General features: G+C 41.4%; 1 protein-coding gene across 3 annotated transcripts in view; it reads left to right on the top strand.

The window, feature by feature from the left end:
• Positions 1-23,427, top strand: part of epha8 (eph receptor A8) — a 130,622-nt gene that overhangs the window by 65,262 nt on the left and 41,933 nt on the right. For all 3 annotated transcript variants that reach the window (XM_047583639.1, XM_047583638.1, XM_047583637.1), the window contains exons 3-6: positions 4,260-4,313; positions 5,970-6,113; positions 7,076-7,225; positions 9,505-9,820. In XM_047583639.1, coding sequence (XP_047439595.1) covers positions 4,278-4,313; positions 5,970-6,113; positions 7,076-7,225; positions 9,505-9,820 — 646 coding nt within the window. In that variant the 5' untranslated portion in view covers positions 4,260-4,277. The remainder of the gene's footprint in view (positions 1-4,259; positions 4,314-5,969; positions 6,114-7,075; positions 7,226-9,504; positions 9,821-23,427) is intronic.

Raw genomic sequence — 23,427 nt, 5'->3', positions numbered from 1 at the left:
CTGTGTCCACATATGAGGACATCACTCATCACTCAGAAACTACTTCCTGTTCAAAGATGAAGCTTAGTTGTTGTACTTCTTAGGTCCTATTAATCCTAGATACATTAAAGAAATTAAAAATGCATCGCAGAAGAAAGGTCAGGGGTCTGAGCAGCAGCGGCCTCTCGAGTCATTTAAACTCACTTCTTTTGTCAAACAGCCACGAATCACCCTGATGGTCCAGGTTTTGTGGTTCAAATGGGAAACTGTTGAGTAGGTTGAGTAGGTCATGTCCCGTGGCCTTTAATTCTCCTATTTGCCTAGTATATTATATTTTTCAAGTAAGGGGAAGGACCCAAATGCAGGACTGACACAAGGAGAGAAGAGACTGCACTAATAAAAGTTCATTTAATGAAACTTATAAAACATAAGGCTCATCAGAGTTGGAGTAGGATAAATCCAGATAAAATTCAACAAAGATAGATCCAAAAATCTCCAAATCCAAAAGAATACACAGGGAGAAACAACAGGAACAAAAGTCAAGCACCACTAGAAATAAGAGAGGACTGTATATATATACACACAGAGAACTCAGACCGAGACTAATCGGGGCCCGAGCAAACAATTACACAGGCAGAAAAACACAAGTGAAGCAAAACCACAGGGACAAGGACAAGGATCTTACAGCAGGAAGACAGTAAAAGACAAAACAAGGAGCAAAACAGGAGCCTCAAACCGAATAAAGGTCCAAAACCGAAACTCACCCGTGAATGTAGAACAGAAGTGATCGAACTCTGTTTTGCTCTCTCATCTTACTCTTGTGAAAGGCCTCCACTAACTTTATTTCACATCCAAAAAAAAAAGAAAAAGAAAGAAAAGCTATTTAACGAAAGTAGAAAAGGAAGAAAGCCGGTCTTTAAAATCCCATTCCCCTGCAGTCCGGGTTAAGCCGAATTTTTGACACCTCACAGCTGAGTCTCCATGTTACCATGAATAAACCAGTTGACAGAACATCTCTATTTCCTCTATAGCACAGCCGTGGTGCTGTTGCTTTTAATAAAGGCGTGCAAGGGGGGGGAGGGGGGCACGGGGAGGGGGGATATTTTTCCCTGTACATCAAAAATGTACCGTATAACTGTGCAAGTGGATTTGTACTGACAATGAGAAGCATAAGTAGAACGTGTGAAGTATATCAATAAGTTCCCAGTGCAGGAAGAAAATTTCCCATCTTTGTCAACCTGTGTGTTCCTGTCATATCACTGTCCGTTGTAATGATTTCCCCCGATAATGTTTATTTGATGCCTCTGTTGCTGGGGAACTGGGAGCATGTGTGACTGACAGATGACCGTGCTACCAGCGCCCCGAGGCCATGCTGTTTATTACTTTAGCTAAATATTCAGTAAGTAAATAACAACTTTTCTAAGTGAGATTAATTGGTAAGTTAATCATGTTTCACCATCTCAGCAAACACGATTAGCACGGTGGCTAATGATTAACTAAATACCAGGCTCCAAATGTTTATTCACTTCAACTTGGATAAAAATCTAAAATGTTATTAGTGAATTTGTGGTCATGTTGATCCCTATCACTTTCATTTCCATTTTCAAAAAGACGGTTAATCATCTACACTGCTCACTGCTACACTGTGAAGTCTTTTAAATCGACTTAACAAAGTGCACTAATAGTCAAAGGTTTTAGAACAGTATCCTCTGGTCAGAGCTTCATCCTGCAGCAAGATAATGACCCAAAACTTTAGTCCAAGCTCTACCAGAACTACCTCAGGATCAAAACTGGATGGAAAGCTAGAAAACATGGAGTGGACTATGGCCCAGTCTCTAAACTTTAACCCCATGGAGCTGGTTTGTGATGAACTGACGCACTACAAGAGACACATTTCTTGAAACATCTGCAACAAAATTTGGAAGAACTGTCTGGAAACTATTTTATTTCTATTTTAGAAAGAAATTATGTAACAAGTGTGTTCAAATGTTAAAAGCATGTAGCAAGCAGCAAATGAAAAGTAAAGGTAACATGGTGAATTAGAGCTCCTTCACTTTAAGTGCCACTGAATTACCACATATTGAATATGTAGTACAACTAACATTAACCCTTTAAGACCCTCTACATCCACCTCCAAAAAAATAAAAAAAAATGGGTTAGGGTTAGGGTTACCAATGGGTTCACCAATACATGCTAATACATGCTAGCTTAACCCTTTAAGGCCTAAACATCGACCTGCGGATAAAATAAAACTTGCGGCATTACTGTAACTCACCAATGGAAAAACGTCAAAATGTGGCTGAACACTGAGAAGTTTCGCTTTCTGGTAAAAAAGCTGCCATTACGGTAATGATGACGCACCGCTGCTGTTGCTGCAGGTTGGAGAGCGACGCAAGATTAGAAAGTTATTTGGAGGAATTTGTTGGTAAAAATAAAGTTAGTTATACCCTTGAGATGTCACGAAAAGAAAGGCAAAACTTCCCAGTGTCCATCTACACTGAATTTCACCCATTGGTGAGTTACGGTAATTCAAATACCTTTGAACTTTGTCAATAGTGCAAACTTACTCTGAGTTACGGTAATTCAAATGCTGCCTGCTTTAACATATCACTGGTGATCATTCAGTTTTAAAGAGTTCTATTAAACTATTTATCCATAAATTATTTCAGTTTAATCGATTTGACACAAATTGCATCCTTCTTAAATCCCAAATGTCGACGCAAGATGACAAAACCCAAGTTACGGCCTCTAAATGTTTTTGCTCAAGTGTCATGTTAGAATCCACAGCACAGGAGCGTGAAACACATGTTGTAGCAGCTCTTAGATCATTACTATTATCCTATCATCACACCACTACTGTTTCTCACCACAACTCCTTGTTAACTGATTGTGACTGCACATCACACGGTGCTGCCTGTTTGGTTTGTTTTGGTGGAGCACGTTTCGGATCAGATCTAATTACCCTCAGGTCTGTTCGGGTCAGGTCTGGCTGTGCTTTGGTGCTCTTTGGTTCATGTCTCTCTTTTTTGGCGAATAAATGTGTGCGCTCCAGCTTTAGGAACGTTTTCCGTGGGTCCATCATGTTCAGTTTTTGCACCTTCACCCCCTTTAACTAGAATAAAATTAAATAGACTAAACCCAAGATCATTAGAGGATTGTCAAAAAAAACACATTTGTTCCTGGACTGAATTCTGTCTAGACTCTGTCACACTGAGCGACTTGACTTCTTATTCGGTACCTGACAGACGAGTGACAGCTTTCAAGTGCACCTCATGAAGTGTAACGCAAATGTTCCCATATGTAAATGTGTTGTTTACATTTGTTATGTTCGTGAACGCCGGAGCAAAAAATAGACCGTCGAGAGACGCTCGAGTCTGCTCACGGAAAACGCGGCTATTCTCGGCCTAAGCGCCGATGCGTTCGAATAAATCAGACTTCTGAACGTGTGCTGTGCTCCATGAAATCTGGGTGTTTTCTGGACATCTCTTGATAAAAATGCTGTGGGGGTGAAGCTTAGAGAGCGTCAACGCACAGAGGAGGTGCACGACGGTCTGCTTTCTGTGATTGAGTTTTCTCCCGGAGCTGGGTGTAGTAGATGTGTGGGGGGTGGGTGGGGAGTACACATTTTAACACACATTTAGGAATACCGGCACATTTCACTTGTTGTTCCTCCGTGTAATGCTATTATTACCCGCCGCCGGCATTCAGTAAACAATGTAAATCTAATCACATACATGAGGGGCATCTCATTAAAGGAAAATGCGTCCCGTTGGAATTGCATTAAGCGAATCCCAGCAATGCTGAAATGTAGAACATGTGATTACATGCGTTAAGCACTGTGCGCCACAACACTAGGATGGAATACATCAGCATATTTAAACATGTTGCACCTTTAACGGCATCTGTGGAGATCATCAAATTAATCTTTTACACAAGTGAGGAAAAAAATGTAAAAGTTCCTACAGTTTTCATATATTTATATATCATGCAGTTTAAAACCTGGCAGCCACTTATCTTCAGTCCTAAACTATACCTGCTGTTCACCCCACAAATTCAAATATAACAGACGCAGCCATCGCCGGCGCCTCGGCGACAGGAGTCGTCGCGTGTTTCATTTGAAGTAAAAGCTAATAATCATCCAAGGATGTGGTTCGGGAGGCGCGCGGACGCACACAATCACGTGGGAAATATATCCAGCAGCAGGAGGATTTGCTGCATATGAGTCTGAGACGAAGGTATGGACATGTGACTAACCCAAGAATCTCTCTCTTTCCACACAGTGGGACGCCATTAATGAGATGGACGAGTACTTCAGTCCCATCCACACGTACCAGGTGTGTAATGTTCCCAGTGTGCGCTGGGCTTGAATGTGTTATTAGGATTATTCTAATAACTTCAATGGAATGTTTCCCTTTGATCCCGGGGAAACTGGGATTTTTCAACCTAAATTAAGCTTTAGTTTTGAATCTGTGGATGAATTAATTACAAAACCGTTGTTTAATATTCATTAAATTGCACGATTTGCACCTGCAAACGGGATCAGTTTATGTTTTGGTCATTGGATTTTCCTTTCAGAAAAGGATATAAAATAACAAAAACAAAACAACAACAAATAAGTGGTTATTTGATTTTTGTTTTAAAATTCAAAAATTTAAATTGAAATTCAAGGCATTTTTCTTTATCAGCGTTGAGAAGAGGTAACCAAAACTTTGAAAACTGGTCTATTTTCTGCTTTTCTGCTTCTAAAAACATTGCGACCGGAAGTTGTGCTTTTCAAAGTAAGAGCACGTATGAGGACGACTCGGTGTAAGTTGATGGACATGGATCAGTGCGTTGTTTTTCAAAGTATAATTCAGCTAAAAACTTAAAGTAACTACACATAACCAGGGAATAGTTAGATACTAGCTAACATTACTCTGATACGGGTGCAGAGATTTCTGAAGATATCACGTCAGAGTTAAATAAAAGACATATTATCCTGGGCTAGGGAAGGTAGAAGTCATATATTTGAGCCATAAACACAGCACCGTCTTCATACGTGCTCTTACTTTGAAAACAGAAACTTCCAGATGCAAAATGTTTTTTTAAAAAAACAGACGCTTTTTTGTTTCTGTCTTCTAACTTTTACATCAGTTGGTGCTTGTCATTGTCTGTAGCTATTTTAATATTATCATTTGTTTTGGATTAATATTACTTTTAATGGCCAGGTCTCCCTTGAACAATAGATCACTGATGAAAGACACTGATAGATACTATGGAGAGGCCAAATCAATTCAAATAATGACTCAAATAATCCTCTTAAATCTCATTAATGCAGAACACCTGTCACTCATACAAATTTAGTCAAGCTTGTCCATTGTCTTCTCCGTCTTGATCCATTTTATGCATCTGAATCCATCCTTGTAGGAGTTTACTTTACTTTTATAGCACAGTATCAGGAAAAGGCTGGAAATACTAACCATCTTGTAGGCAATAAACTGACATCAACAAAATCCCAGAAAAAGTGACAACATGACCCGAGGCTATTTAATGTTACCGGCAACCCCTGATAATAGCCAATTTTATAAATATCTAGCCTTGAAAGTGAAAGTAGAGGGCACTGGCGCTATAATCTCAGCCAAGCAACCAGACCAACGTACGCTGAACTCTTAGCTTCTGCCACCTACGCTGCATTTAACAGTGCGTTCCTCTCCATCAAGCTTGGTAAACATGTGTTAAATTGCTAAACGATGCAAAGCCACTTTACACTTTATGAAATGCACATTTCTAACCATCCTGGGTGCAGGTTCATATTCATATCAGCTCAGACAGCCCCATGAATACATATGAAGAGGTGCAACCAGGTGCTCTGCTCTTCAGTATATACAGAGCTGCACTCCGGTGGCCCATTTAGAGAGCATCAAATATGCTGGAATAACAGTAATAATGTTACATGTAGCATCTTTTAAAGAGTAATGGTGTTTGTTTTTTCATCCATGGCTTTAAATCAGGTCTGTAACGTGATGAGTCCGAGCCAGAACAACTGGCTGAGGACGGGCTGGATCCCTCGAGAGGGAGCCAGGAGGATCTACATTGAGGTTAAATTCACCCTGAGAGACTGCAACAGCATGCCTGGAGTACTGGGCACCTGCAAGGTAACCTACTGACGGAAGGAGAGGAAAGCCAGGGAGGAAGACGCACAATGTTAACGCATTTTCTGTTTCAACTGGGTTTGAAAAAAAAACAAAAACAAATCTAAAGTCTATTTAAGCTCAGAGACTCTGGGTGTTGACGTCCTCCTGAGTCTGGTAGACGGTTCTGACCTGAATGCTAACGTCCTTCAAGCTAACGCCGCTTTCCATTACAACACTAATTATCACCATGAAAAACACAGAGACTGAGTGTTCACCTTAACAGTGCAAATATAGACTCGGCAGACTGTTTTTTTTTAAGCAGTTCGGAAACTGACAATTTAGTTGTTTTATTTTGTTTTTGTGCTGCAGTGATTACTGTGTAATTTATGATTCTCACCAATCCCCAGAATAGCACAAAATATGAACATCTGATGGAATCTCAGTGGAGTGCATGAAAAAATTACAAAATATAAATATATATATATGTTTTAATCTGTTATCCTAAATAATGCTAATGGTTAAGACATCTTCAGACAGTATTTAAGATGAGGTGAGGGAGCTGAACAAATACTAATAAATCACATTAAGTGATGTTGCCTGGGTCAGCGTCGGCCGGGTCCGAAAGGCAGCAAATTAGAAATGAAAAAACAAAAAGGGGATTTTTTTTTAGCCTGAAACTGCACAAGCTGCTACCGGGACAGATACAATTGACTGTATTTATTAAATAGAAATTGCGACTTTAAGATCATGGTTAGGTCCGCGGGACTTTCATGTTTGTGCCTCCATTAAGCAAAAGATGCTGTTGGCGGCTGCTTCAATAGAGTTCGTATTAGCATTTATTAGCATTGTGAGTAGAAATAAAGACATAGACTACACGCGTCCTGAGATGTGGATGGAGTAAAAAAACAAGAACGTCTTCTGTCCTGTTGTGTTGGGTTTTAGCGTGTAACAGCATAATGCAATGAACACACTTGTTTCCGCAGGAAACCTTCAACCTGTACTACTACGAGTCTGACAGGGCGGTGGGCTCGTCCATACGGGAGAACCAGTTCATCAAGATTGACACCATCGCTGCCGACGAGAGCTTCACCGGCGTAGACCTGGGAGTCCGCAGGCTTAAACTCAACACGGAGGTATGAGCCACAGCACCGAAACAACACGCCGCCGACGCTGACTGGTACCGCAAGTGAATGTCAGCCCGGGCTCTTTGAAGTAATATCTCACTTTGGATAGTTTAGTTTGTTTTCGATTCTTCGCACGTACGACTCCACGGGAGTTCAAGACAAGTTGGAAGCATCCACGGCCCCAGAGAGCTCCATCCACTCTCGTCACTCAAGCTGTTTTGTTCTGCAGATCTGTGATAGAAAACAAACAGTGGGGCTCGATTCAGCGTCTGGGGAAATACTTTGATATTGATGGCGGCTTCAGATCTAATACCGGATAGTGGAACCACGCCTTTACATCGTTACAAGGATGAAGATATGAAAGTTATTGCATAATTCATTGTTCTTTTATGTCTCATTCATTAATCCTAAGTTATACACAGGAAACATAACAACTTGTGCGCCTTTTAGTCTTTCCCTAATGCTTCCTCTTTTGTGTCTGCAACAAAAATGTAACAAAACAAAACTATTAGCTAAGCTTAAGCTAGCACCAATAGAATAAGTGGAAAACAACTGTTAACGCGTGAAGACGACCAGAGACGAGACATGTTGATGTGGAAAGGGAAGACGACAGTAGAAAAATAAAAACATTCAGGGGCAAAGTCTGTAAAATGGGTCAAAAAGCAGCACACTCTGGCTTTTCTGTCTCCCAACGCGCGAGAGAAGCTTTTATTCTGTTAGAATCGATTTCCTCGTGCTCTGCTCGGCGAGGGGCTAAAACTTGGAGCGACCGCTTAAGCACATCAGCCACGAGACACAATGCTCCAGTCACCTGCGGGTCTCCAGCCGGTGGAGGGACGGGGGGGATTCTGCTTCAATTTAGCCAGTGTGACGAGTGGGATGTGGGAGACAGACGCTGTTTTTCTTTTGTTTGTTTTTTTTTAAACAGGACAGGAAACTTTGTGTTGTTCTTTTGGAACTTGAGTTAGTTTGGTTGGTTGTTTAAATTTTCACATTCCTACATATTTGGGGGCACATTTTCTTTCTTCTTCTTCTTCTTCTTCTTCTTTTTTTTAAAAAATGTAATTCCACATGCCATTGTGGAAGCACAAAAAGGCAAAAATTGTCTTTCTGTCTGGTGTTTATTTTTGTCTACATGGACCACACTGGTCTTGAATAAAGTTAAAGTAACAGCCTTTGCAGTTTACATGCAGTATCTACATAATTATTCCTTCATTCTGATACAGTAGCTGCAAACGTTTGCTTCTCAATTCCAACTATAGATCATTGTAACTGTTTTTTTTTTTTTTTTTTTTGCATGCAGTGAAAGTAGATTGTAATTCCTGGGAGAATTTAAACGACTGCTGATTTATGATTGAACGGCATATGTTTAATTCATACATGAAGTACCAACAAAAACATCCCTATTATGAGCGGGGAAGCACTGCAAAACTCATAATTAGCTGTCTAATTAGCACACAGCGTTGATGTGGCAGGACGGCGAAATCTTCAGGTGGAGTCAATTCAATCCATCAAATCAGCGGGTAAACAGAGGCGCTAATTGAGGCGCGGCGGCACCGTCTCGGTGTGTCTTTTAAAGATGCGCCGAAATAAGTGCTTTCCTCACACGCAGGGAAACTGTAATAAACGGTGGTTAGTGGTCGTCTCTTTAGACAAGACTAAATTCAAGACAGGTCCCCAGGTCAGCGTGAACACAAGCGTCGTAATTACTAATATATAAGTAATTACGACGGCACTTTGCTTAAAAAGACCCTGTCACAACAGAATTTAATTTGTGGCGATTTCACAAGTAATTCCTGCGCAAACTCTTTGTTCAGTTGTTGGTTTAAATACTCCTCATCAGTAAATACGGAGAAACAACATCATCCGCAGCCGACAGATAGTCTAACAAGCAATCAGAGCCATTTCAACTCTGCTGTGCTCAGATGTCGTGTGTGTCTATATATTACCACGTAAAAGCCAACTGATCGTCTATGGAAACATGTAAAACTGTGCATGTTTCCAGGTTGTTCTCGGAGGCAGAGCGGGTGATTAATGACTAGCTGCCAAAGCACAACACGTAACACCAGTTCAGAGATTAAATTAAGGTCGTGTTCACGTTATTTCACCTGTTTAGTTTGAGCTTTTATTGTGAAAAAGTGGCAGAACTTCCTATACTTAACTTGCAACTTTGTAGCAAATGCATTCATCCTGTTTGCTTTAGGTAAACATTCCCCATGAAATGAGCTGTGATAACTTAAAATGCATGACACATTATCAGACCGCCCCCCCCCCCTCCTTCGTCGCAGGTGCGAGGTGTGGGTCCTCTGAGCCGGCGAGGCTTCTACCTGGCCTTCCAGGACATCGGCGCCTGCATCGCTCTCACCTCCGTGCGGGTCTACTACAAGCGCTGCGTCGGCGTGAGCCGCAACCTGGCCGTGTTCACCGACGTGGTGACGGGGGCCGACTCGTCGTCCCTGGTGGAGGTCAGGGGCCAGTGCGTGGATCACGCCGAGGAGAGGGACACGCCCAAGATGTACTGCAGCGCCGAGGGCGAGTGGCTGGTGCCCATCGGGAGGTGCGTGTGCTCGGCCGGATTCGAAGAGCACAGAGACTCCTGTGTAGGTGAGTCGACTCGCATCGAGGCAATAATAAGGTGCTGCTGTGTTTGTGTTTGTCAGAGCTGAACAGACGAGGGTCTGGTGGGTTTTTGTTCCTCGTGTATCGTAGTCTGAAGCACGGTTTTTATCCTTTGTTACAGAGAAGGTGAAAAGGTTTTGGTGTTTTGTGCTTTTCTGGTACAATCTCGACTAGTGAACCTATATCGAATCTAAAGCTTCTCTCGCTAACGTCTGTTGCTAAAAGAGAAGGAGTCTGAGGGAAAGTGCTGCCTGATGAGTTGGTGGAAGGAGGGATGATGAGAACAAGCAATAGTGAAACTCTCCAGAGAGCTGGAAGGTGTGTGGCCTTAATCAGAGTGAGGTGAACTGTCGCTGAGCGGGGGCTCTGATCTAAAACCTGATGAAGTGGATCGTAGAACGGAGCAGTTGACCATTTCCTTGTTTTTCACCACGTTTTGCGCTTTCAAACAGTCTTTTTTCTTATTATTTCCTCTCCTCTCGCGCACGAGAGTCTGTCGAACCAACTGTGTGAAGAAAAGTGTGAGGCAACAGAATTATTTCCCCGGGATGCATTTCAATGTTAAAACAAACAAAAAAAAAATAATTAAATCCTCCGGTCAAGTGTATGAAGAGGTGTGCGCGGTTATTTTGTGACGACTCAGTGAACATAATGTTTCCTGGCTGCAGATCAGAGAACGGAGCAGTTGACCATTTCCTTGTTTTTCACCACGTTTTGCGCTTTCAAACAGTCTTTTTTCTTATTATTCTTATGTTATGTTAGTGATGCCGATGTTGTGCCACTTGCTTGCAGCTCGGGAAGCATCGTCCTCCGCGCCGTCCTCCGCGCCGTCCTGTTTTTCTTTACAGAAAAATGATCATGCTAGCATCAGAGCTGCCCATTAATTTCACAATCTGAGCTCAAAGCAGCAGCAGCTGTGTCTGCACAATTCAAAAAGCCTGCGAAGCAGCACATTCGGAAAGGTCCTAACCTTTCTAACCGAGTCTGTTTGAAGCTCCCGCTGTGGATCATGGAAAGGAAAATATAAACGAAGTGAAGAAGTTCAAGGCCTGGTCAAAACCTTTTTCTGGGGTCGATCCATCGTTTTTTGTTTTTTTTTCTCAAGTAGATAAATACTGAGAAAACAGCCGTACGTACACCCGGGCTCAGTTTTCTCTGTTCACTCCGCCATCGCTGATGAATAATAAGCTTTGAGATTGAAAGAATCTCACTCCTCTCTTGTTTCTCTCTCTTTTTTTTTTTTTTCCAACCACATTCTGTTTGTTTTCATCCTTCCGATCCCTCAGATTTCTTCCTGGGGTTTTGATCGTCTGACCCCATCTGGAGACCTGTGCACATTTCCGGTTGCCATGGGTTACAGTAATTAAAACCTATTAATCACAGAGTGATGGATAATTAAACGCTAAAAGCAGTTTGTCAGCTAAACGAGCCAAATGAGACACGCAACACCGGTCCTCTCACATCCCCTCCTCCTCCCATAACTTACACACTCACACACACACGCCCACAAATCTTTTTGTCTTGGCGAAACCCTTCTCGATTCATGTAGTGAAGCGTTTGTGTGTTCGCGTGTGTCCGGTTCAGAGGGGCCACAAACAGACTTCCTATAATTAGTTGCAGCCAATTAGCATCGACACAGAAATGCAAAAATGGGACAAAATATTGAAAATATAGGAACGACGACGTGGACGTGAACGCACCAGCAGCTCATGCTTCATTTGGGGAACAGATTTTAACCACATTTTGAGACGGACTATATTATAAGAGGTTTCACAGATAGGATCTTTTAAGTAGTTTCACGGGGCGAGGAGGAGGAAGAGCTTAAAAGTGTCTAAAAATAGAATTCATTGGCTTTATGATAATCCTCGGATGGAGGTGGTGTTTCTGCCAGGTGTTTTATTTACTATTACAAAACTGCAGAGCAGAGCAGAACGATATGCAGAAAAGAAAATGAGATTTTAATATATATATATATGTGTGTGTATATATCTTCGACTGACGTCTTGTTTCTTCTGATGTCAAACTGGGTCGCTGTGTTAATTCACCCTCGCCAAAGTCAGCCACAGTCACGCACACACGAGACCAGACAAGACCCAGAGAAGAAGGGAGGGCACGAGATGGTGAAAGGAAGACGGCTTAAGTGGTAAAGGCTTGTACATGTGTGTGTGTGTGTGTGTGTGTGTGTAGACGATGAAAGAAATCAGACATGTGTGTGTGAATGTGTGTGTGTGTATATGAGCGTGCCTAAGTGGTTCTCCCCTGACAAAGGTGCAGGGGCTTCGGGCTGAGAGCACGACATGCGTGCGCGCGCGTACGTCGGCGCAGGGTTGCGTGACACGCCGCTAGAAGTGTCACACGGAGAGAAGCCGCGGAAGACGAAAGGGGGGGGGGGGGGGGGGGTTGGGGGGGAGAAGAGAGGAGGGTCGAGGGGGGCGGAGGGGAGGAATGGAACCTCCGCTCGTCCGCTTCAGTTTACATCAAAACACTGAGCGTGCGTGGGTGTAGCTGTGTGCGCACACATGTGTGCAGGTGGATGTGTGTGTGTGTGTGTGTGTGTGTGTGTGTGTGTAGGCGTGCCTCCCAGTGCCAGCCAAGAATGGACTAAAGTGCCCCATACAGTGAGAGCGATCGAGGACACGCTGATATGAGACACACACACTTAGTCTGGTCACATTTACTCAGCTCAGCCGGGCCCATCCAACCCTGACACACACACACACACACACAGAGGAGGGAGGGAGGGAGGGAGGGAGGCGGCGGGTGTGTATTCGCACATGTGGGTTAACTCTGTGCAGTCAGTGGACCACAGCCTGTCCTCCTACTTTATGAACTGTGCCGTACCACTTCATGAGAGTTATCGTCGCATCCGCGCCACTTTTAACTGCAACACTGAGCCGAGGTAAAACACTCGGGATAGATAGATAGATAGATAGATAGATAGATAGATAGATAGATAGATAGATAGATAGATAGATAGATAGAGCCGTAAGATGATGGATACGTGACAGTCAGCGTTGGCCGATACTTATTTAATTTTATTATTATCATTATTTTGCTGCTATTTGTGTTGTTTTTTAAGGTAAGTTCTTTGTAAATTGATTCTTGGGGTAAAGAGGCAGATTATATGAGATTATTCTTCTTTCTGCTCCTTTCATCCAGATTTTGGAACGTTTATTCCTCAAACTTGGTAAATAATATAATAATTATATAATATCAGCAAAACTGAAAGTCCTCGTGGTTTTCCTTTTTAGCCTTCTTTACTTCTTGAGTCTCCCCCTCCATTACAATAACTAATATTATAAACAGGAAAAAATAACCATTATTTATTTTTATTATTTTACTGGGTTGGGTCACTCGTTTATTTAAACTATTGCTAATAAAGTTTTAAATGTGTTCTTCCTCTGTCAGGGTTTATTCATCGTCGGTTTTATGGCAGAAATAGGAAGAAAAAAAAGCATAAAAATTAAAAACTGGAAATGCATAATATCTGTTTCGCAAAATCAAATGTACATCTGCTTCAGCAGATGCGTGGCTGAGGTTTGATCACATTTGACTGACGGTTGCCTTGCATAGAATAGCATAGCTAAATTATCCCGTAAATTGTTCTAAAAAATAAATAAAATAAAAGACATCTTCATCTCCTCTGTGGCTGGATTAGTTTTGTCGAATACTTGGTGACAGATATCGACTACTACGCTGAAACTCCACCAGCGTCAGGACTCACTGAGTTTATACGAGCTCAGGGAAAGAGAAGAACCTCAAACACACGCCAGTGAAGCTCAGACATCAAGGAGGGAAACATTGACCAGGAGTCGAAACTGATGCACGAAAACGTAAACAACATCACAATTATCCAACTTAACCTACAAGTCTCTCTCCAGGGAAACAGTTAAGAGTTTATTAGTAGAGAAGCTGATACGGTGGAAGGACAGATAATTGTTTGCTTAAACAAGAATAAACCATGTGTTTTCATGTTAACATTGTAAAATTAAGAAGAAAATTTGTGGCGAATCCTGAGAAAATACTCAATTTGCTTTGGTTTAATTCCTCCTTTAAACATGTATCTATTTATTGAAATCACTCAAGTTAAAACTACATTTAAATTTTGGATTATAAAAAAATGAATTTGAACATACTCATGTCTGTGAGAGTCACTGTAAGAGTTGTATCAACGCACACATGATTTCTCCGTAGCCGCCTCCTGTTATAAGTCGTCATTTTTGACATTTGCTCCAGACTTTATAAAACCAAAAGGATGTCAGTGAAGCAGGATTTCTTGTTCAAAGAGATATATGTGCTATTAAGTATCGGATATGACAACAGTGCAATTATAGATTTGCTCATTAAGTGGCAGCTTTACAGCGACAAGAAGCAAAGCGACGTCAAAATAAAAGCATTGACATAAACATACAGACACAAATATAAAATCTATACCCGTCCTGTCAATGGTTTTCTGTTTCATTCACACACACACACACAAAAAAAACACATTTTCTACTAATATGTTCTTCAAAAACCCACTGATACACTGATACATTCATTGTATATTACCAGGGGAGGGTGAGGTGGGGGTGTCTTTGGCTGAGGCTCCAGTCAGTCTCGTCCTCCTTCAATGATAAAAACTGTTGTTCGAGTCAAATCAATCTTCTAAGCAGCGAACCTGATTCTGCAACATTTGAGGTGAACACAGAAATCCATTTTCATTCTTCACTCCAAAATATAACCTCGTAGAAACAGAGCAAAATCTGAGACAATATAGTAATAAGAAATATTAGTAATGACAACATTGCAAGTCAGTATGAATATAAATTCTGTGCACCACATGTAGGGTAATGTAGTTTTTATCTTTTCATTCTGATTAATTCATTCTGCACAGCTGATTTTTACTGGATTAGTAGATTTTTTCTTCTGGTTCTTACAGCGACCTTTCAGGACCTTTCTCTGTTTATCATTGTGGATTATTATTAGTTTATACATCAGCTTTGATTTGGGTTAATCCTGGGGTTCATGTCTTCAGTCACACTATTTATTTCTCCGTCTATTTGCTGGTGCGGTGGCCAGTCCTAATCTCAGTCTGAGGCACAGGCTCAAGAAAATGATTCCTGTCCTACCTACAGCTTTATTAACCCTCTGTAAACCACATACACAGGTTTTTTTTTTATATTTTTTTAAAATGCAAAAGCCAGAAATGTCCCCATGAAAAATAAATGAATACAAAAATAGGAAAAAACTAAATAAAAATACAGATGCAGCCTAAAATTTAATTGTAAGGAACTATACAAATAAATCACAGTAATTAATGTAATTATGTCTTTTTCTTTATCCAAATATTCATTTATTTTATTGCATTTGTTCCTTCATGCTTCGCTTTTCATTCGCCACACAAAGATTGGTTTGATCCTTTTGTACAGATAAGATCCTGGACCAGAACAAATAATCAGATTTAAGAAATTGCAATGTCAGTCAGAGCCAACAGCGAATAAGAAAGGTTATTTCTGGTGTTAGATAACGTGTGAATATGAGAGGATTATGTTACGCTCTGCAGTGTTTTGAGTCGCGTTCTTTTATTTTTTCTGCTTTAACTCCACTAAACACTTAAGGTAAAATCATTTTAATATATATATTTAGAACAAAAACATAAATGAACTCACTGAGAGATGATGATTAATTAAAAAACTGAAATGATGCGTGTGACCAAACTGTCGTCGCTGTGACAGGTCTTGTAATTCGTCACCTCTCGGTCCTAATCGCACCACGATTCCAGTCTCCTCCAGGATGGTGGGATTTCTCAGAGCCTCTTTGACTCTTGTTCCCTCCCTGTCTAAGTGTCAGAGAAAGAAAAGAGGAAAAAAAAGGAGGGGCGAACAGACGAGGTGAAATAAAGGAGTCAAAAATACAAAGAGATTATTGGAGACACGGAGATTATGGAACAAAGTAAAATGAAAGAAGTGGGGAAGGTGACAGACTGCTTCATAATGTGATCGTTATCTGTCAGCGTGGCACCGGAGAGAAATATCAGAGGGAGGCGGCGGCGGCGGCGGCAGGCGACAAGGAGGATTTAATATTCCTCTATTATATATCTATTTTGACACACGCACAGAGACGACCTGAGGGCTTTGTCCTTGCTCCGGCCTTCGAGCACCTCTGTCCTCTCCGCTGTCTACGCTGTCCCTCCCTCCCCCCTCATTCACCTCTACTGATAATAAACACCGGACACTTTGGTTACTTCCCGCAAACAGCTCAATGCGTTCTAAAGGTTTTTTAATGAACCAATATGTCCACAAAAAAAAAGGTCATTTGTCAACTGAAAAGTTTAACCGACTATTGGTATTGGTGAAAGTTTCACCAATATTTGCCTGAATCAGAATTGCAAACATATGAACCTGTCGACAATTGTTGTGGGAACATTTCACTATTTCCTGACATTTTCAAAGTTGCAAACAATAAACTGAAGTTTGGAGGTAAAGGTTGGATGTGGGATAATCTCCAGAAGCCGTTGAAATAACTGCTGAGGTGAGTTTTAGCTGAAGTGTGTTTACTAATGGTGTGAGAATGTTTCAGTTTTAAGCGCTTAAGTCTTTACAGTATAGAAACACTCATCACTGAAAACCTTTACATTAATATTATTTCTTTAACCTCACACTGGGACATTTTAGGTGTTACCGCAGCCTATTCTGCTTCGTTGTCCTCATTAGTGGACGCTTTAGTCTCGCCATCTAGTGGCAGACAAGGGTCAAGACACTAGCTAGTTGGTAAAATCATGACCACGGGCGTTTCATTCTACAGACGAGGAGCGAAACCCCCGTCAAATTGTATTAAAACGTATTTATTTGTGCTTATTAACGTTTCCAGTTTGATAAGATGCCAGTTTAACAAATTTTACCAATAGCAACGAGCTACAGCCTCGCTAACTATCAGGTACTCGTTTGAGGACGTTGGGACTCTTTTGTCACACGCTGGTGACTTTATTATAATGTAAATGATAGCTTTCTGATTGTCAGTAAATAAACTGACAAACTGTACTATAAAAAGCTGCCTATTTTATTTTACCAGGTAAAACTTTTGTTTATAATTATAAACATCTTAATTTATCTTTTTACCTGTGGTTTTAAAAGTTTTTCTTTTATGTGCAACTAAGCTCCTTTGACCAAGTAATTTCGCTTAAAGTCTATGTATTAGCATCAAAGAGGCTTTTACCAGAGCTGCCAATGATTAGATTAACCCTCTATATATTAGAATCTGCCTGTTTGTCACACCTCGAGACAAACTCATCATTAAACACTTTGAACTGGCAGCGGTATTCGTAATTTCTTGGATTTTTAGCTTCAAAGTTTGAGGTGAAACAGCTCTGCCTTTTAGCCGAGTCCCGCTCTGATTTCCGTCAGACTGCAGAGTTCCTAATGAAGATGCAGTTAAGTGATTTTAGGAACAGATGATTTGGTGAGAACTTCATTATTCTCAGACTCACGGCCACTTGAGTGGAACATGATATTCATAATTGCTGTCAGGATGGAGTGGTGGCGGCTACCGCTGCCGAGGATGCAGGAGCCTCAGATTGAAGCGGCCTCCAGAGCGAGAGAGACTGGGGAATACGCCGTGATCAAATTAGTTCCATCCTCCTGGCGGTTTGTAAACAACTGCTGATCAACAACATTGTTAGTGTTTGGAGGCAAATGACACCGAGGCTCCAGAAACACACCCACACTCGCAGCCTCGGGCGGGGAAAGCTGCCCGATGTTAGCGCAAACACGACTTCACAATCACAGTCACACCAGATCCCTTTCCACCGGGGATTTGGATCAACTTCAGTTGAACTTTAAGAGAATTATTTTTATGGAAAAGAAGATTACAGGTGCCAGTTTGGATCTTAATTCGTTGGTCTGGCTCTTCAGTTGAGTTGGTTACAACAACACGCAGCTCTGCAGTCTGGGAATACGGCAGCGTCGCTAAAAGGAAATGAGATGTGGGGGGAAAGAAAAGAAGAAAAAAATACACAAGACGTGTTTTAAACAAGCTCCAAAATTAGTTTGATTGAAAGGGAAAAAGGTAAAAAATATAATAAAACTGTCTGTTTCTGATTTTAATCTCACACATGCTGCTTTAGATTAAAACTAGACTGAGTCAAAATGAAAATATATAATTTGCAAAAGAAGCTGAAGGAAATTTTAACCACTTTTGTTTTTTCTTGGTTTGTCTATTATAGTTTACTCCTTCTTCTCTAACTTTTGTCAGTAGGAGGTAAAATAGAAGTATATGCCATAAAGAGTATAGATGTCAATATACAACATCCACTAAGAAATTAATTCTTAATTATTATTATTTCCTTTTTTTATTTATTTTTGAACATACACAGAGCAAACCAGGGCTAGGACGGTATCAGCAGAAACAAAACAAAATGAAAAGGTTCATTACATAAGACAGTGCGCTCTGACCTGAAAAACATATCAACAGTCATTGTGCGGCACATAACAATCCTATTCCTCCGTGTTTTCATGTCCTTTCTGTTTTTGGTGAGTTCACAATGTTCATAAAAAGCCTCATGGTAGGACGGACGTTTAGTTATTACTTTATTGCGAGCTACCTTGACAATCTTCAAGAGGTATGTGTCCCTTCTGCTCAGGTCTTCTGGCCAATTTTTCCAAGATACAATAAAGCGAATGCGAAATCAAAAGTTACTATTAAAGACAAGATATGTGGGCAAAAAATATGAACATATCCCACTGAATCTGGACACCTGGTTCGGTTAAGAAAAAAAAAAACGGATCAGGTTCTTCCTGAAATGACACCAAAAAGAAGAATTTGTAGAAGTGGATTGATTTTTCCAAATTTGGAGCCATGTTTCTATCTAATACGATCTGTTGTGTTTCTCTTCAGTAAAATAAAGCTCTTGTAAAGTTTGACAATGACACCTTCAGAGCCTTTTGAATCGTAAGCATCAGTAAATATTTGCATTATACTTGAGGGTTCCTCTATAGTGAAAGTCTTTATGGTTTTTACCAAAAAAATGGTCGATCTGTAGAGTAGTATTTTTTTTCTTGTCTGCATGATACATTTTATGCTAACTGTTTCTTTCCACCGTTCTCTCATATTTCAGGAATAATTTAGTTCAATGTATTCCAAGTCTTGGCATTTTGGTTATATCTCTGGGCAGTTATTTCAGGTTAAGACCAGAGCCTTGAAATAAATGGGGCAGATGCCAATTTTGCAATTATACTGCAATTTTTATGGTTACTGGGACTTAAAACCAGTCAGTCAGATAATAATAATAAAAAAACACATTCTAATGTGTATGTACATGGTATGCACAAGGTTTTCCAGCGTAATGCTGTGCCATGATGTCGCCGCCGTCTTCCATCAGAACGCCGCTGTGCCACGCGTCACTGATAAAGAAACCACTTTACGCTCATTGTTTCAAGTCTGTCTGCACCTGCTCCTGGCACCACGCAGCTCAAACTGGTGTTAACTTCAACAACTCTGCTCTCACATCCGCACAAAAACAACGCTTTCTGGTTCAGCTGCCTGTAAAGGAGACGGTTGGCTGTTTGGGGAGGGGTGGGACACGCGTCACACACCGGTCTACTGTGGCCTTTACACTCTTTACACATGAATTTTGTTTTTAGGTTTGTGCGTTCACGCTTTAAATGATGGCAAACACCACTGAAATAAGCCCCAAGCTGGTATCTGAATCTAATAGTGTCTTAAATAGCAATTGTGTTCATACTGTACACACACAAACGCAGATAATTACAACATCACTGCAGCAACGGAGCAACGTCAAGTATACACACTGATGTGGCTAAACAAAAAAAAACACTTCACTAAAAGCGCAGAACGACAACTCTCGCAGCTGCAGCAGCAGCGGCGGCGGCGTGCTGCGCGGTGGGAATGTGTGTGTGCGCGTGTGTGTGGTATTTCACAAACGTGTGCGCGTCTCCAAATGTCTCATTAAACGCGTGAGCAGCGTACGCGGGAGTGTGCGAGAGTCAGTGATGAGGGATTTGTTGTTGCCATGCCAAGACTAATTAGTCTTTTTGTGTGCGTCTGTTTGGTTCCTCGTTGGATGGTTGGTCAGTGTGTGTGTGTTTGTGGCGGTGGCAGGGTGGAGGAGAGAAGGAAAGGAAGGAGAGGAAAATTTAAGAGAAGGAAAGAAGGAGGTTAGGATGTGAGGGAAAGAGGATAACAGGAGATTAGAAGGGAGCGCTCTTTTTTTTGTTTTTGTTTTCAAAATCCCTTTATTAACACATTACAAGGAAATATGAGTCATTTCAAAGCCACAGTCAACCAATCACAAGGAAGAGTGTTTCAGAGGCTAAACGTCAGATTTAAAGGTCGATATATTATCCACCATCTGATTAGTAGGAATGCTCCACCCCGAGGTGGGACGTTAACAGCCCCTACGGTGTCCAAAACATAAAGGACAACCCTAACCCTTTTCTTTAAGACTTTTCACCACTTATCCAAGCAGCGTCTGTTCAGGAGTTTTATTAGCAACACCTGTGGGTGGTACCAACCCGAAACTCTCATGACTGGGGTAGATAGTTAGATACTTACCTGTGATTAGAGGAATCAGCCCAAGATAATTCCCACCAGCTTAAACACAGGCCACGGACCTGAAGGAATCTCCCAGAAAACCAAAACCCAGCTGCTCAATAAGATAATGAGACGGATTCACTTCACCGTCAGGGATGGGTACCAATAGACTACTCGGTACCACAATGTGCTGACTCTAACGGTAGTAAACCAGACTGAAAAGCAATGCATATTTTGGTGTCACTGCATTTGTAATTTGCACCCCCTTAGCTCTATTGCTATTCTGACGCTACATGTGACATCACACCGGTTTCTCACTGGCGTGGATGGAAGTGAAACTTCAAAATACCTAAAGCCAAACGGTCAAAAGTTTGTCCGTACTTCACCCTCAACAGATGCAGACTGGGCAACTGGCAACAAGACCTGGAAAGCAATACTGTACAAGGGAGGTAACACCTGGAATTTGGTTAAACATCTGGCGACGCATAGCATTTTTTTTAAAAGCCGATAAATGCACCGTCTTTGATTAGCCTGCCAGGCCCCCGCCACTGTTTTTATGATAATTATGGAGGAGGTTAGAGAGGGATGTTTGTTGTGAATTTTATTTTCTTTTGCTGAATCTATTTCTTAGGTTTAGTTGTATTATCTAAAAATATTCTGTTCAATTTGCACATCACAAAATTTCTTAAAAATGAAATGGCACCATTTTTTCGACAAAGTTTGTATGTTAAGAGAAAAAAACAAACAAACAGGCTGCTTGGGAATTTTTTTTTTATGCATATAATGAGGGTGGTCTTTGGTACTTTGGGAAGGGACATAAATACCAAAGCTCAAAAGAAAAGTCCAAGGCACTCCTCTAGCTTGAAAAAAATGTAAAAACCTTTCTTAAGATGGCTATTTCATAATAAAACGGTGAAACATAAGTAGTAAAAAAATAAATGAATAAAAACAGACTGGGACACAAGCCACGTGTAGGTAGAGCAGAGCTTCCTCAGGGTGGACGGTGGACGACTCAGTGTTTTTAGGCTGTGAGACTTGGGAGGAAGTTAAGGAGAAAGTGTGTGCTTGGTTGTTCAAATCGAAATAGTTGATGCCCCAGCTGTTATATAGGGGAACACTTGTGTTTGCCAAGAACTTGGTCACCTTGACTCTCTGGCACAGACAACCAAGAGGCCTGAGGGAACGAATTCAGAAAGCCATCCTGAACTCTGTCTGGTCGGCAGATTCGACGAATTTATCAGTGTCACTGAAGTAATCATTGACTTTGGCCGACTGCGTATGTTTCATCCAGAAAAGCATTTATTTCCCCTAAAAGAGTAAACATCTTTATTTTAATGGCATGAGTCGCCAACAGATACAGTATCTGACCCAGAGCCGTGCTCCATGCCAACCCTGCAGCTCATACTACTGGACATAGCCTCGAGACACTGTCCGACTTTTGTGTTTTCAGCCTGATCTATCTATCTATCTATCTATCTATCTATCTATCTATCTATCTATCTATCTATCTATCTATCTATCTATCTATCTATCTATCCATCTATCTATTGCTTCCTGCTTCCTCAGTAGGTTTCATACGCTGCCCTTTATTCACGGGACCAGCCTGTCCCTCCCGAACCGACTTAAAACCACTTAGCAATCACGACTAATCAACCCAAATTAGTTGAGTAACGGCAACTGGACTTCTGAGCAGCTTCTTCAGTTCTGAAGAACGGATGAGTGGCGAAACCTCTTCAGGAAAATTCTACAAGTCCAGTTGCCCTAACTCAACACCTTTTGGATTATGATGACCTGCATGACTGAGAACCTTCACAGACAAGACTAATCAATCAACTCGCACGTCTACCTACATGCACTGGAAATGGAAATAGATATGAGAGGAAACGGCGAGGACGTGGAAAGCCAAGAGAAGACAATAAAAGACACAAGAAATTGGGACAGAGGAATAGGGGAGGAACATGAAAGAAAATGAAACAGAGCAGTGCAGTGAGTGCGAAGAAGAGAGCGGAAAGGGTGGAAAGGAAATCGGAGAAAGGATTAGAAACATTGTAAGAGGAGAGATTGCATTATTAAACATTTTAATTGTGTTAAGCCACCATGGTGCAGTGTGTGTGTGTGTGTGTGTGTGTGTGTGCGAGAGAGAGAGAGAGAAAGCGATAACGGAATGAATCATATCTCAGCCAGACACAGCGCTGTTGTGTCACTCAAACTTCTCTCCAATCTTTGTTATGATTGGCCGAAGCCCTATCTCCACAGCAGGTGCAGAGGGCTACACGTCAGTACACACTGCCGACACACACACACACATATATTTTCAGAAGTTTGCAGACCCGACACAAAGACACACTCTCAACACACAAACACTCTTATGTGCAGTTTCGTATGAATGCTTAATTCAGCAATGGAAACACACACAAAGGGCGGAGAGCTGCTGGGTAAATTATTGATTGAGTGTGTGCCACCCTTGGCCTGCGGTAGCCACCCATGTCCCGGTCCAGTGTCGAAGAGCTATTAGTGCAGACAGTAAAGAGACAGGCAACATGATAGCAGATCACTGAGAAGCTGGCAGCCTCCGTCTGAAGGGACTGCGGGACTTCTTCAAATGATTTTCTGCCCTGACTTCTTGTTGAGTTAAACTGATGTGCACACGGGGCGCTGTCATCGACTTCTCCCTCTTTCAGGACTCCACTGGAGAGAGCGGCGTTTTTTTTATGGATGCGGATGGTTGAACGCATGTGTGTGTGTGTGTGTGTACGTGAGTGTCACAAATGATAATTGGTGGCATTTCAAATAGCGGGACCAGCTGTGACTTAATATTTCACTCCTCCATCAACATCAGTTGACTCCTTGGGATAATAAAACTTCCGTTGTCTTCAGAAATACTGAAAGTTTTCCTTTTGTCGTGTCTTGCATTTCATTTTAAAAGTCTGAGTCACTTGAACATGTAATTGGCTCTTCCAAGTTTCCAAGAGTTTTATGTTTGTCTTGTCTTTTTTTTTTAGATATACATGGTGATCTAGAGGTGTTACAGTCAGGGCTTAAAGCACTTGATTACTTCTTAT

This window comes from Mugil cephalus, chromosome 4, assembly GCF_022458985.1.
Source record: "Mugil cephalus isolate CIBA_MC_2020 chromosome 4, CIBA_Mcephalus_1.1, whole genome shotgun sequence".
Taxonomy (NCBI): Eukaryota; Metazoa; Chordata; class Actinopteri; order Mugiliformes; family Mugilidae; genus Mugil; species Mugil cephalus.
This window is presented reverse-complemented; position numbering and strand designations above follow the sequence as displayed.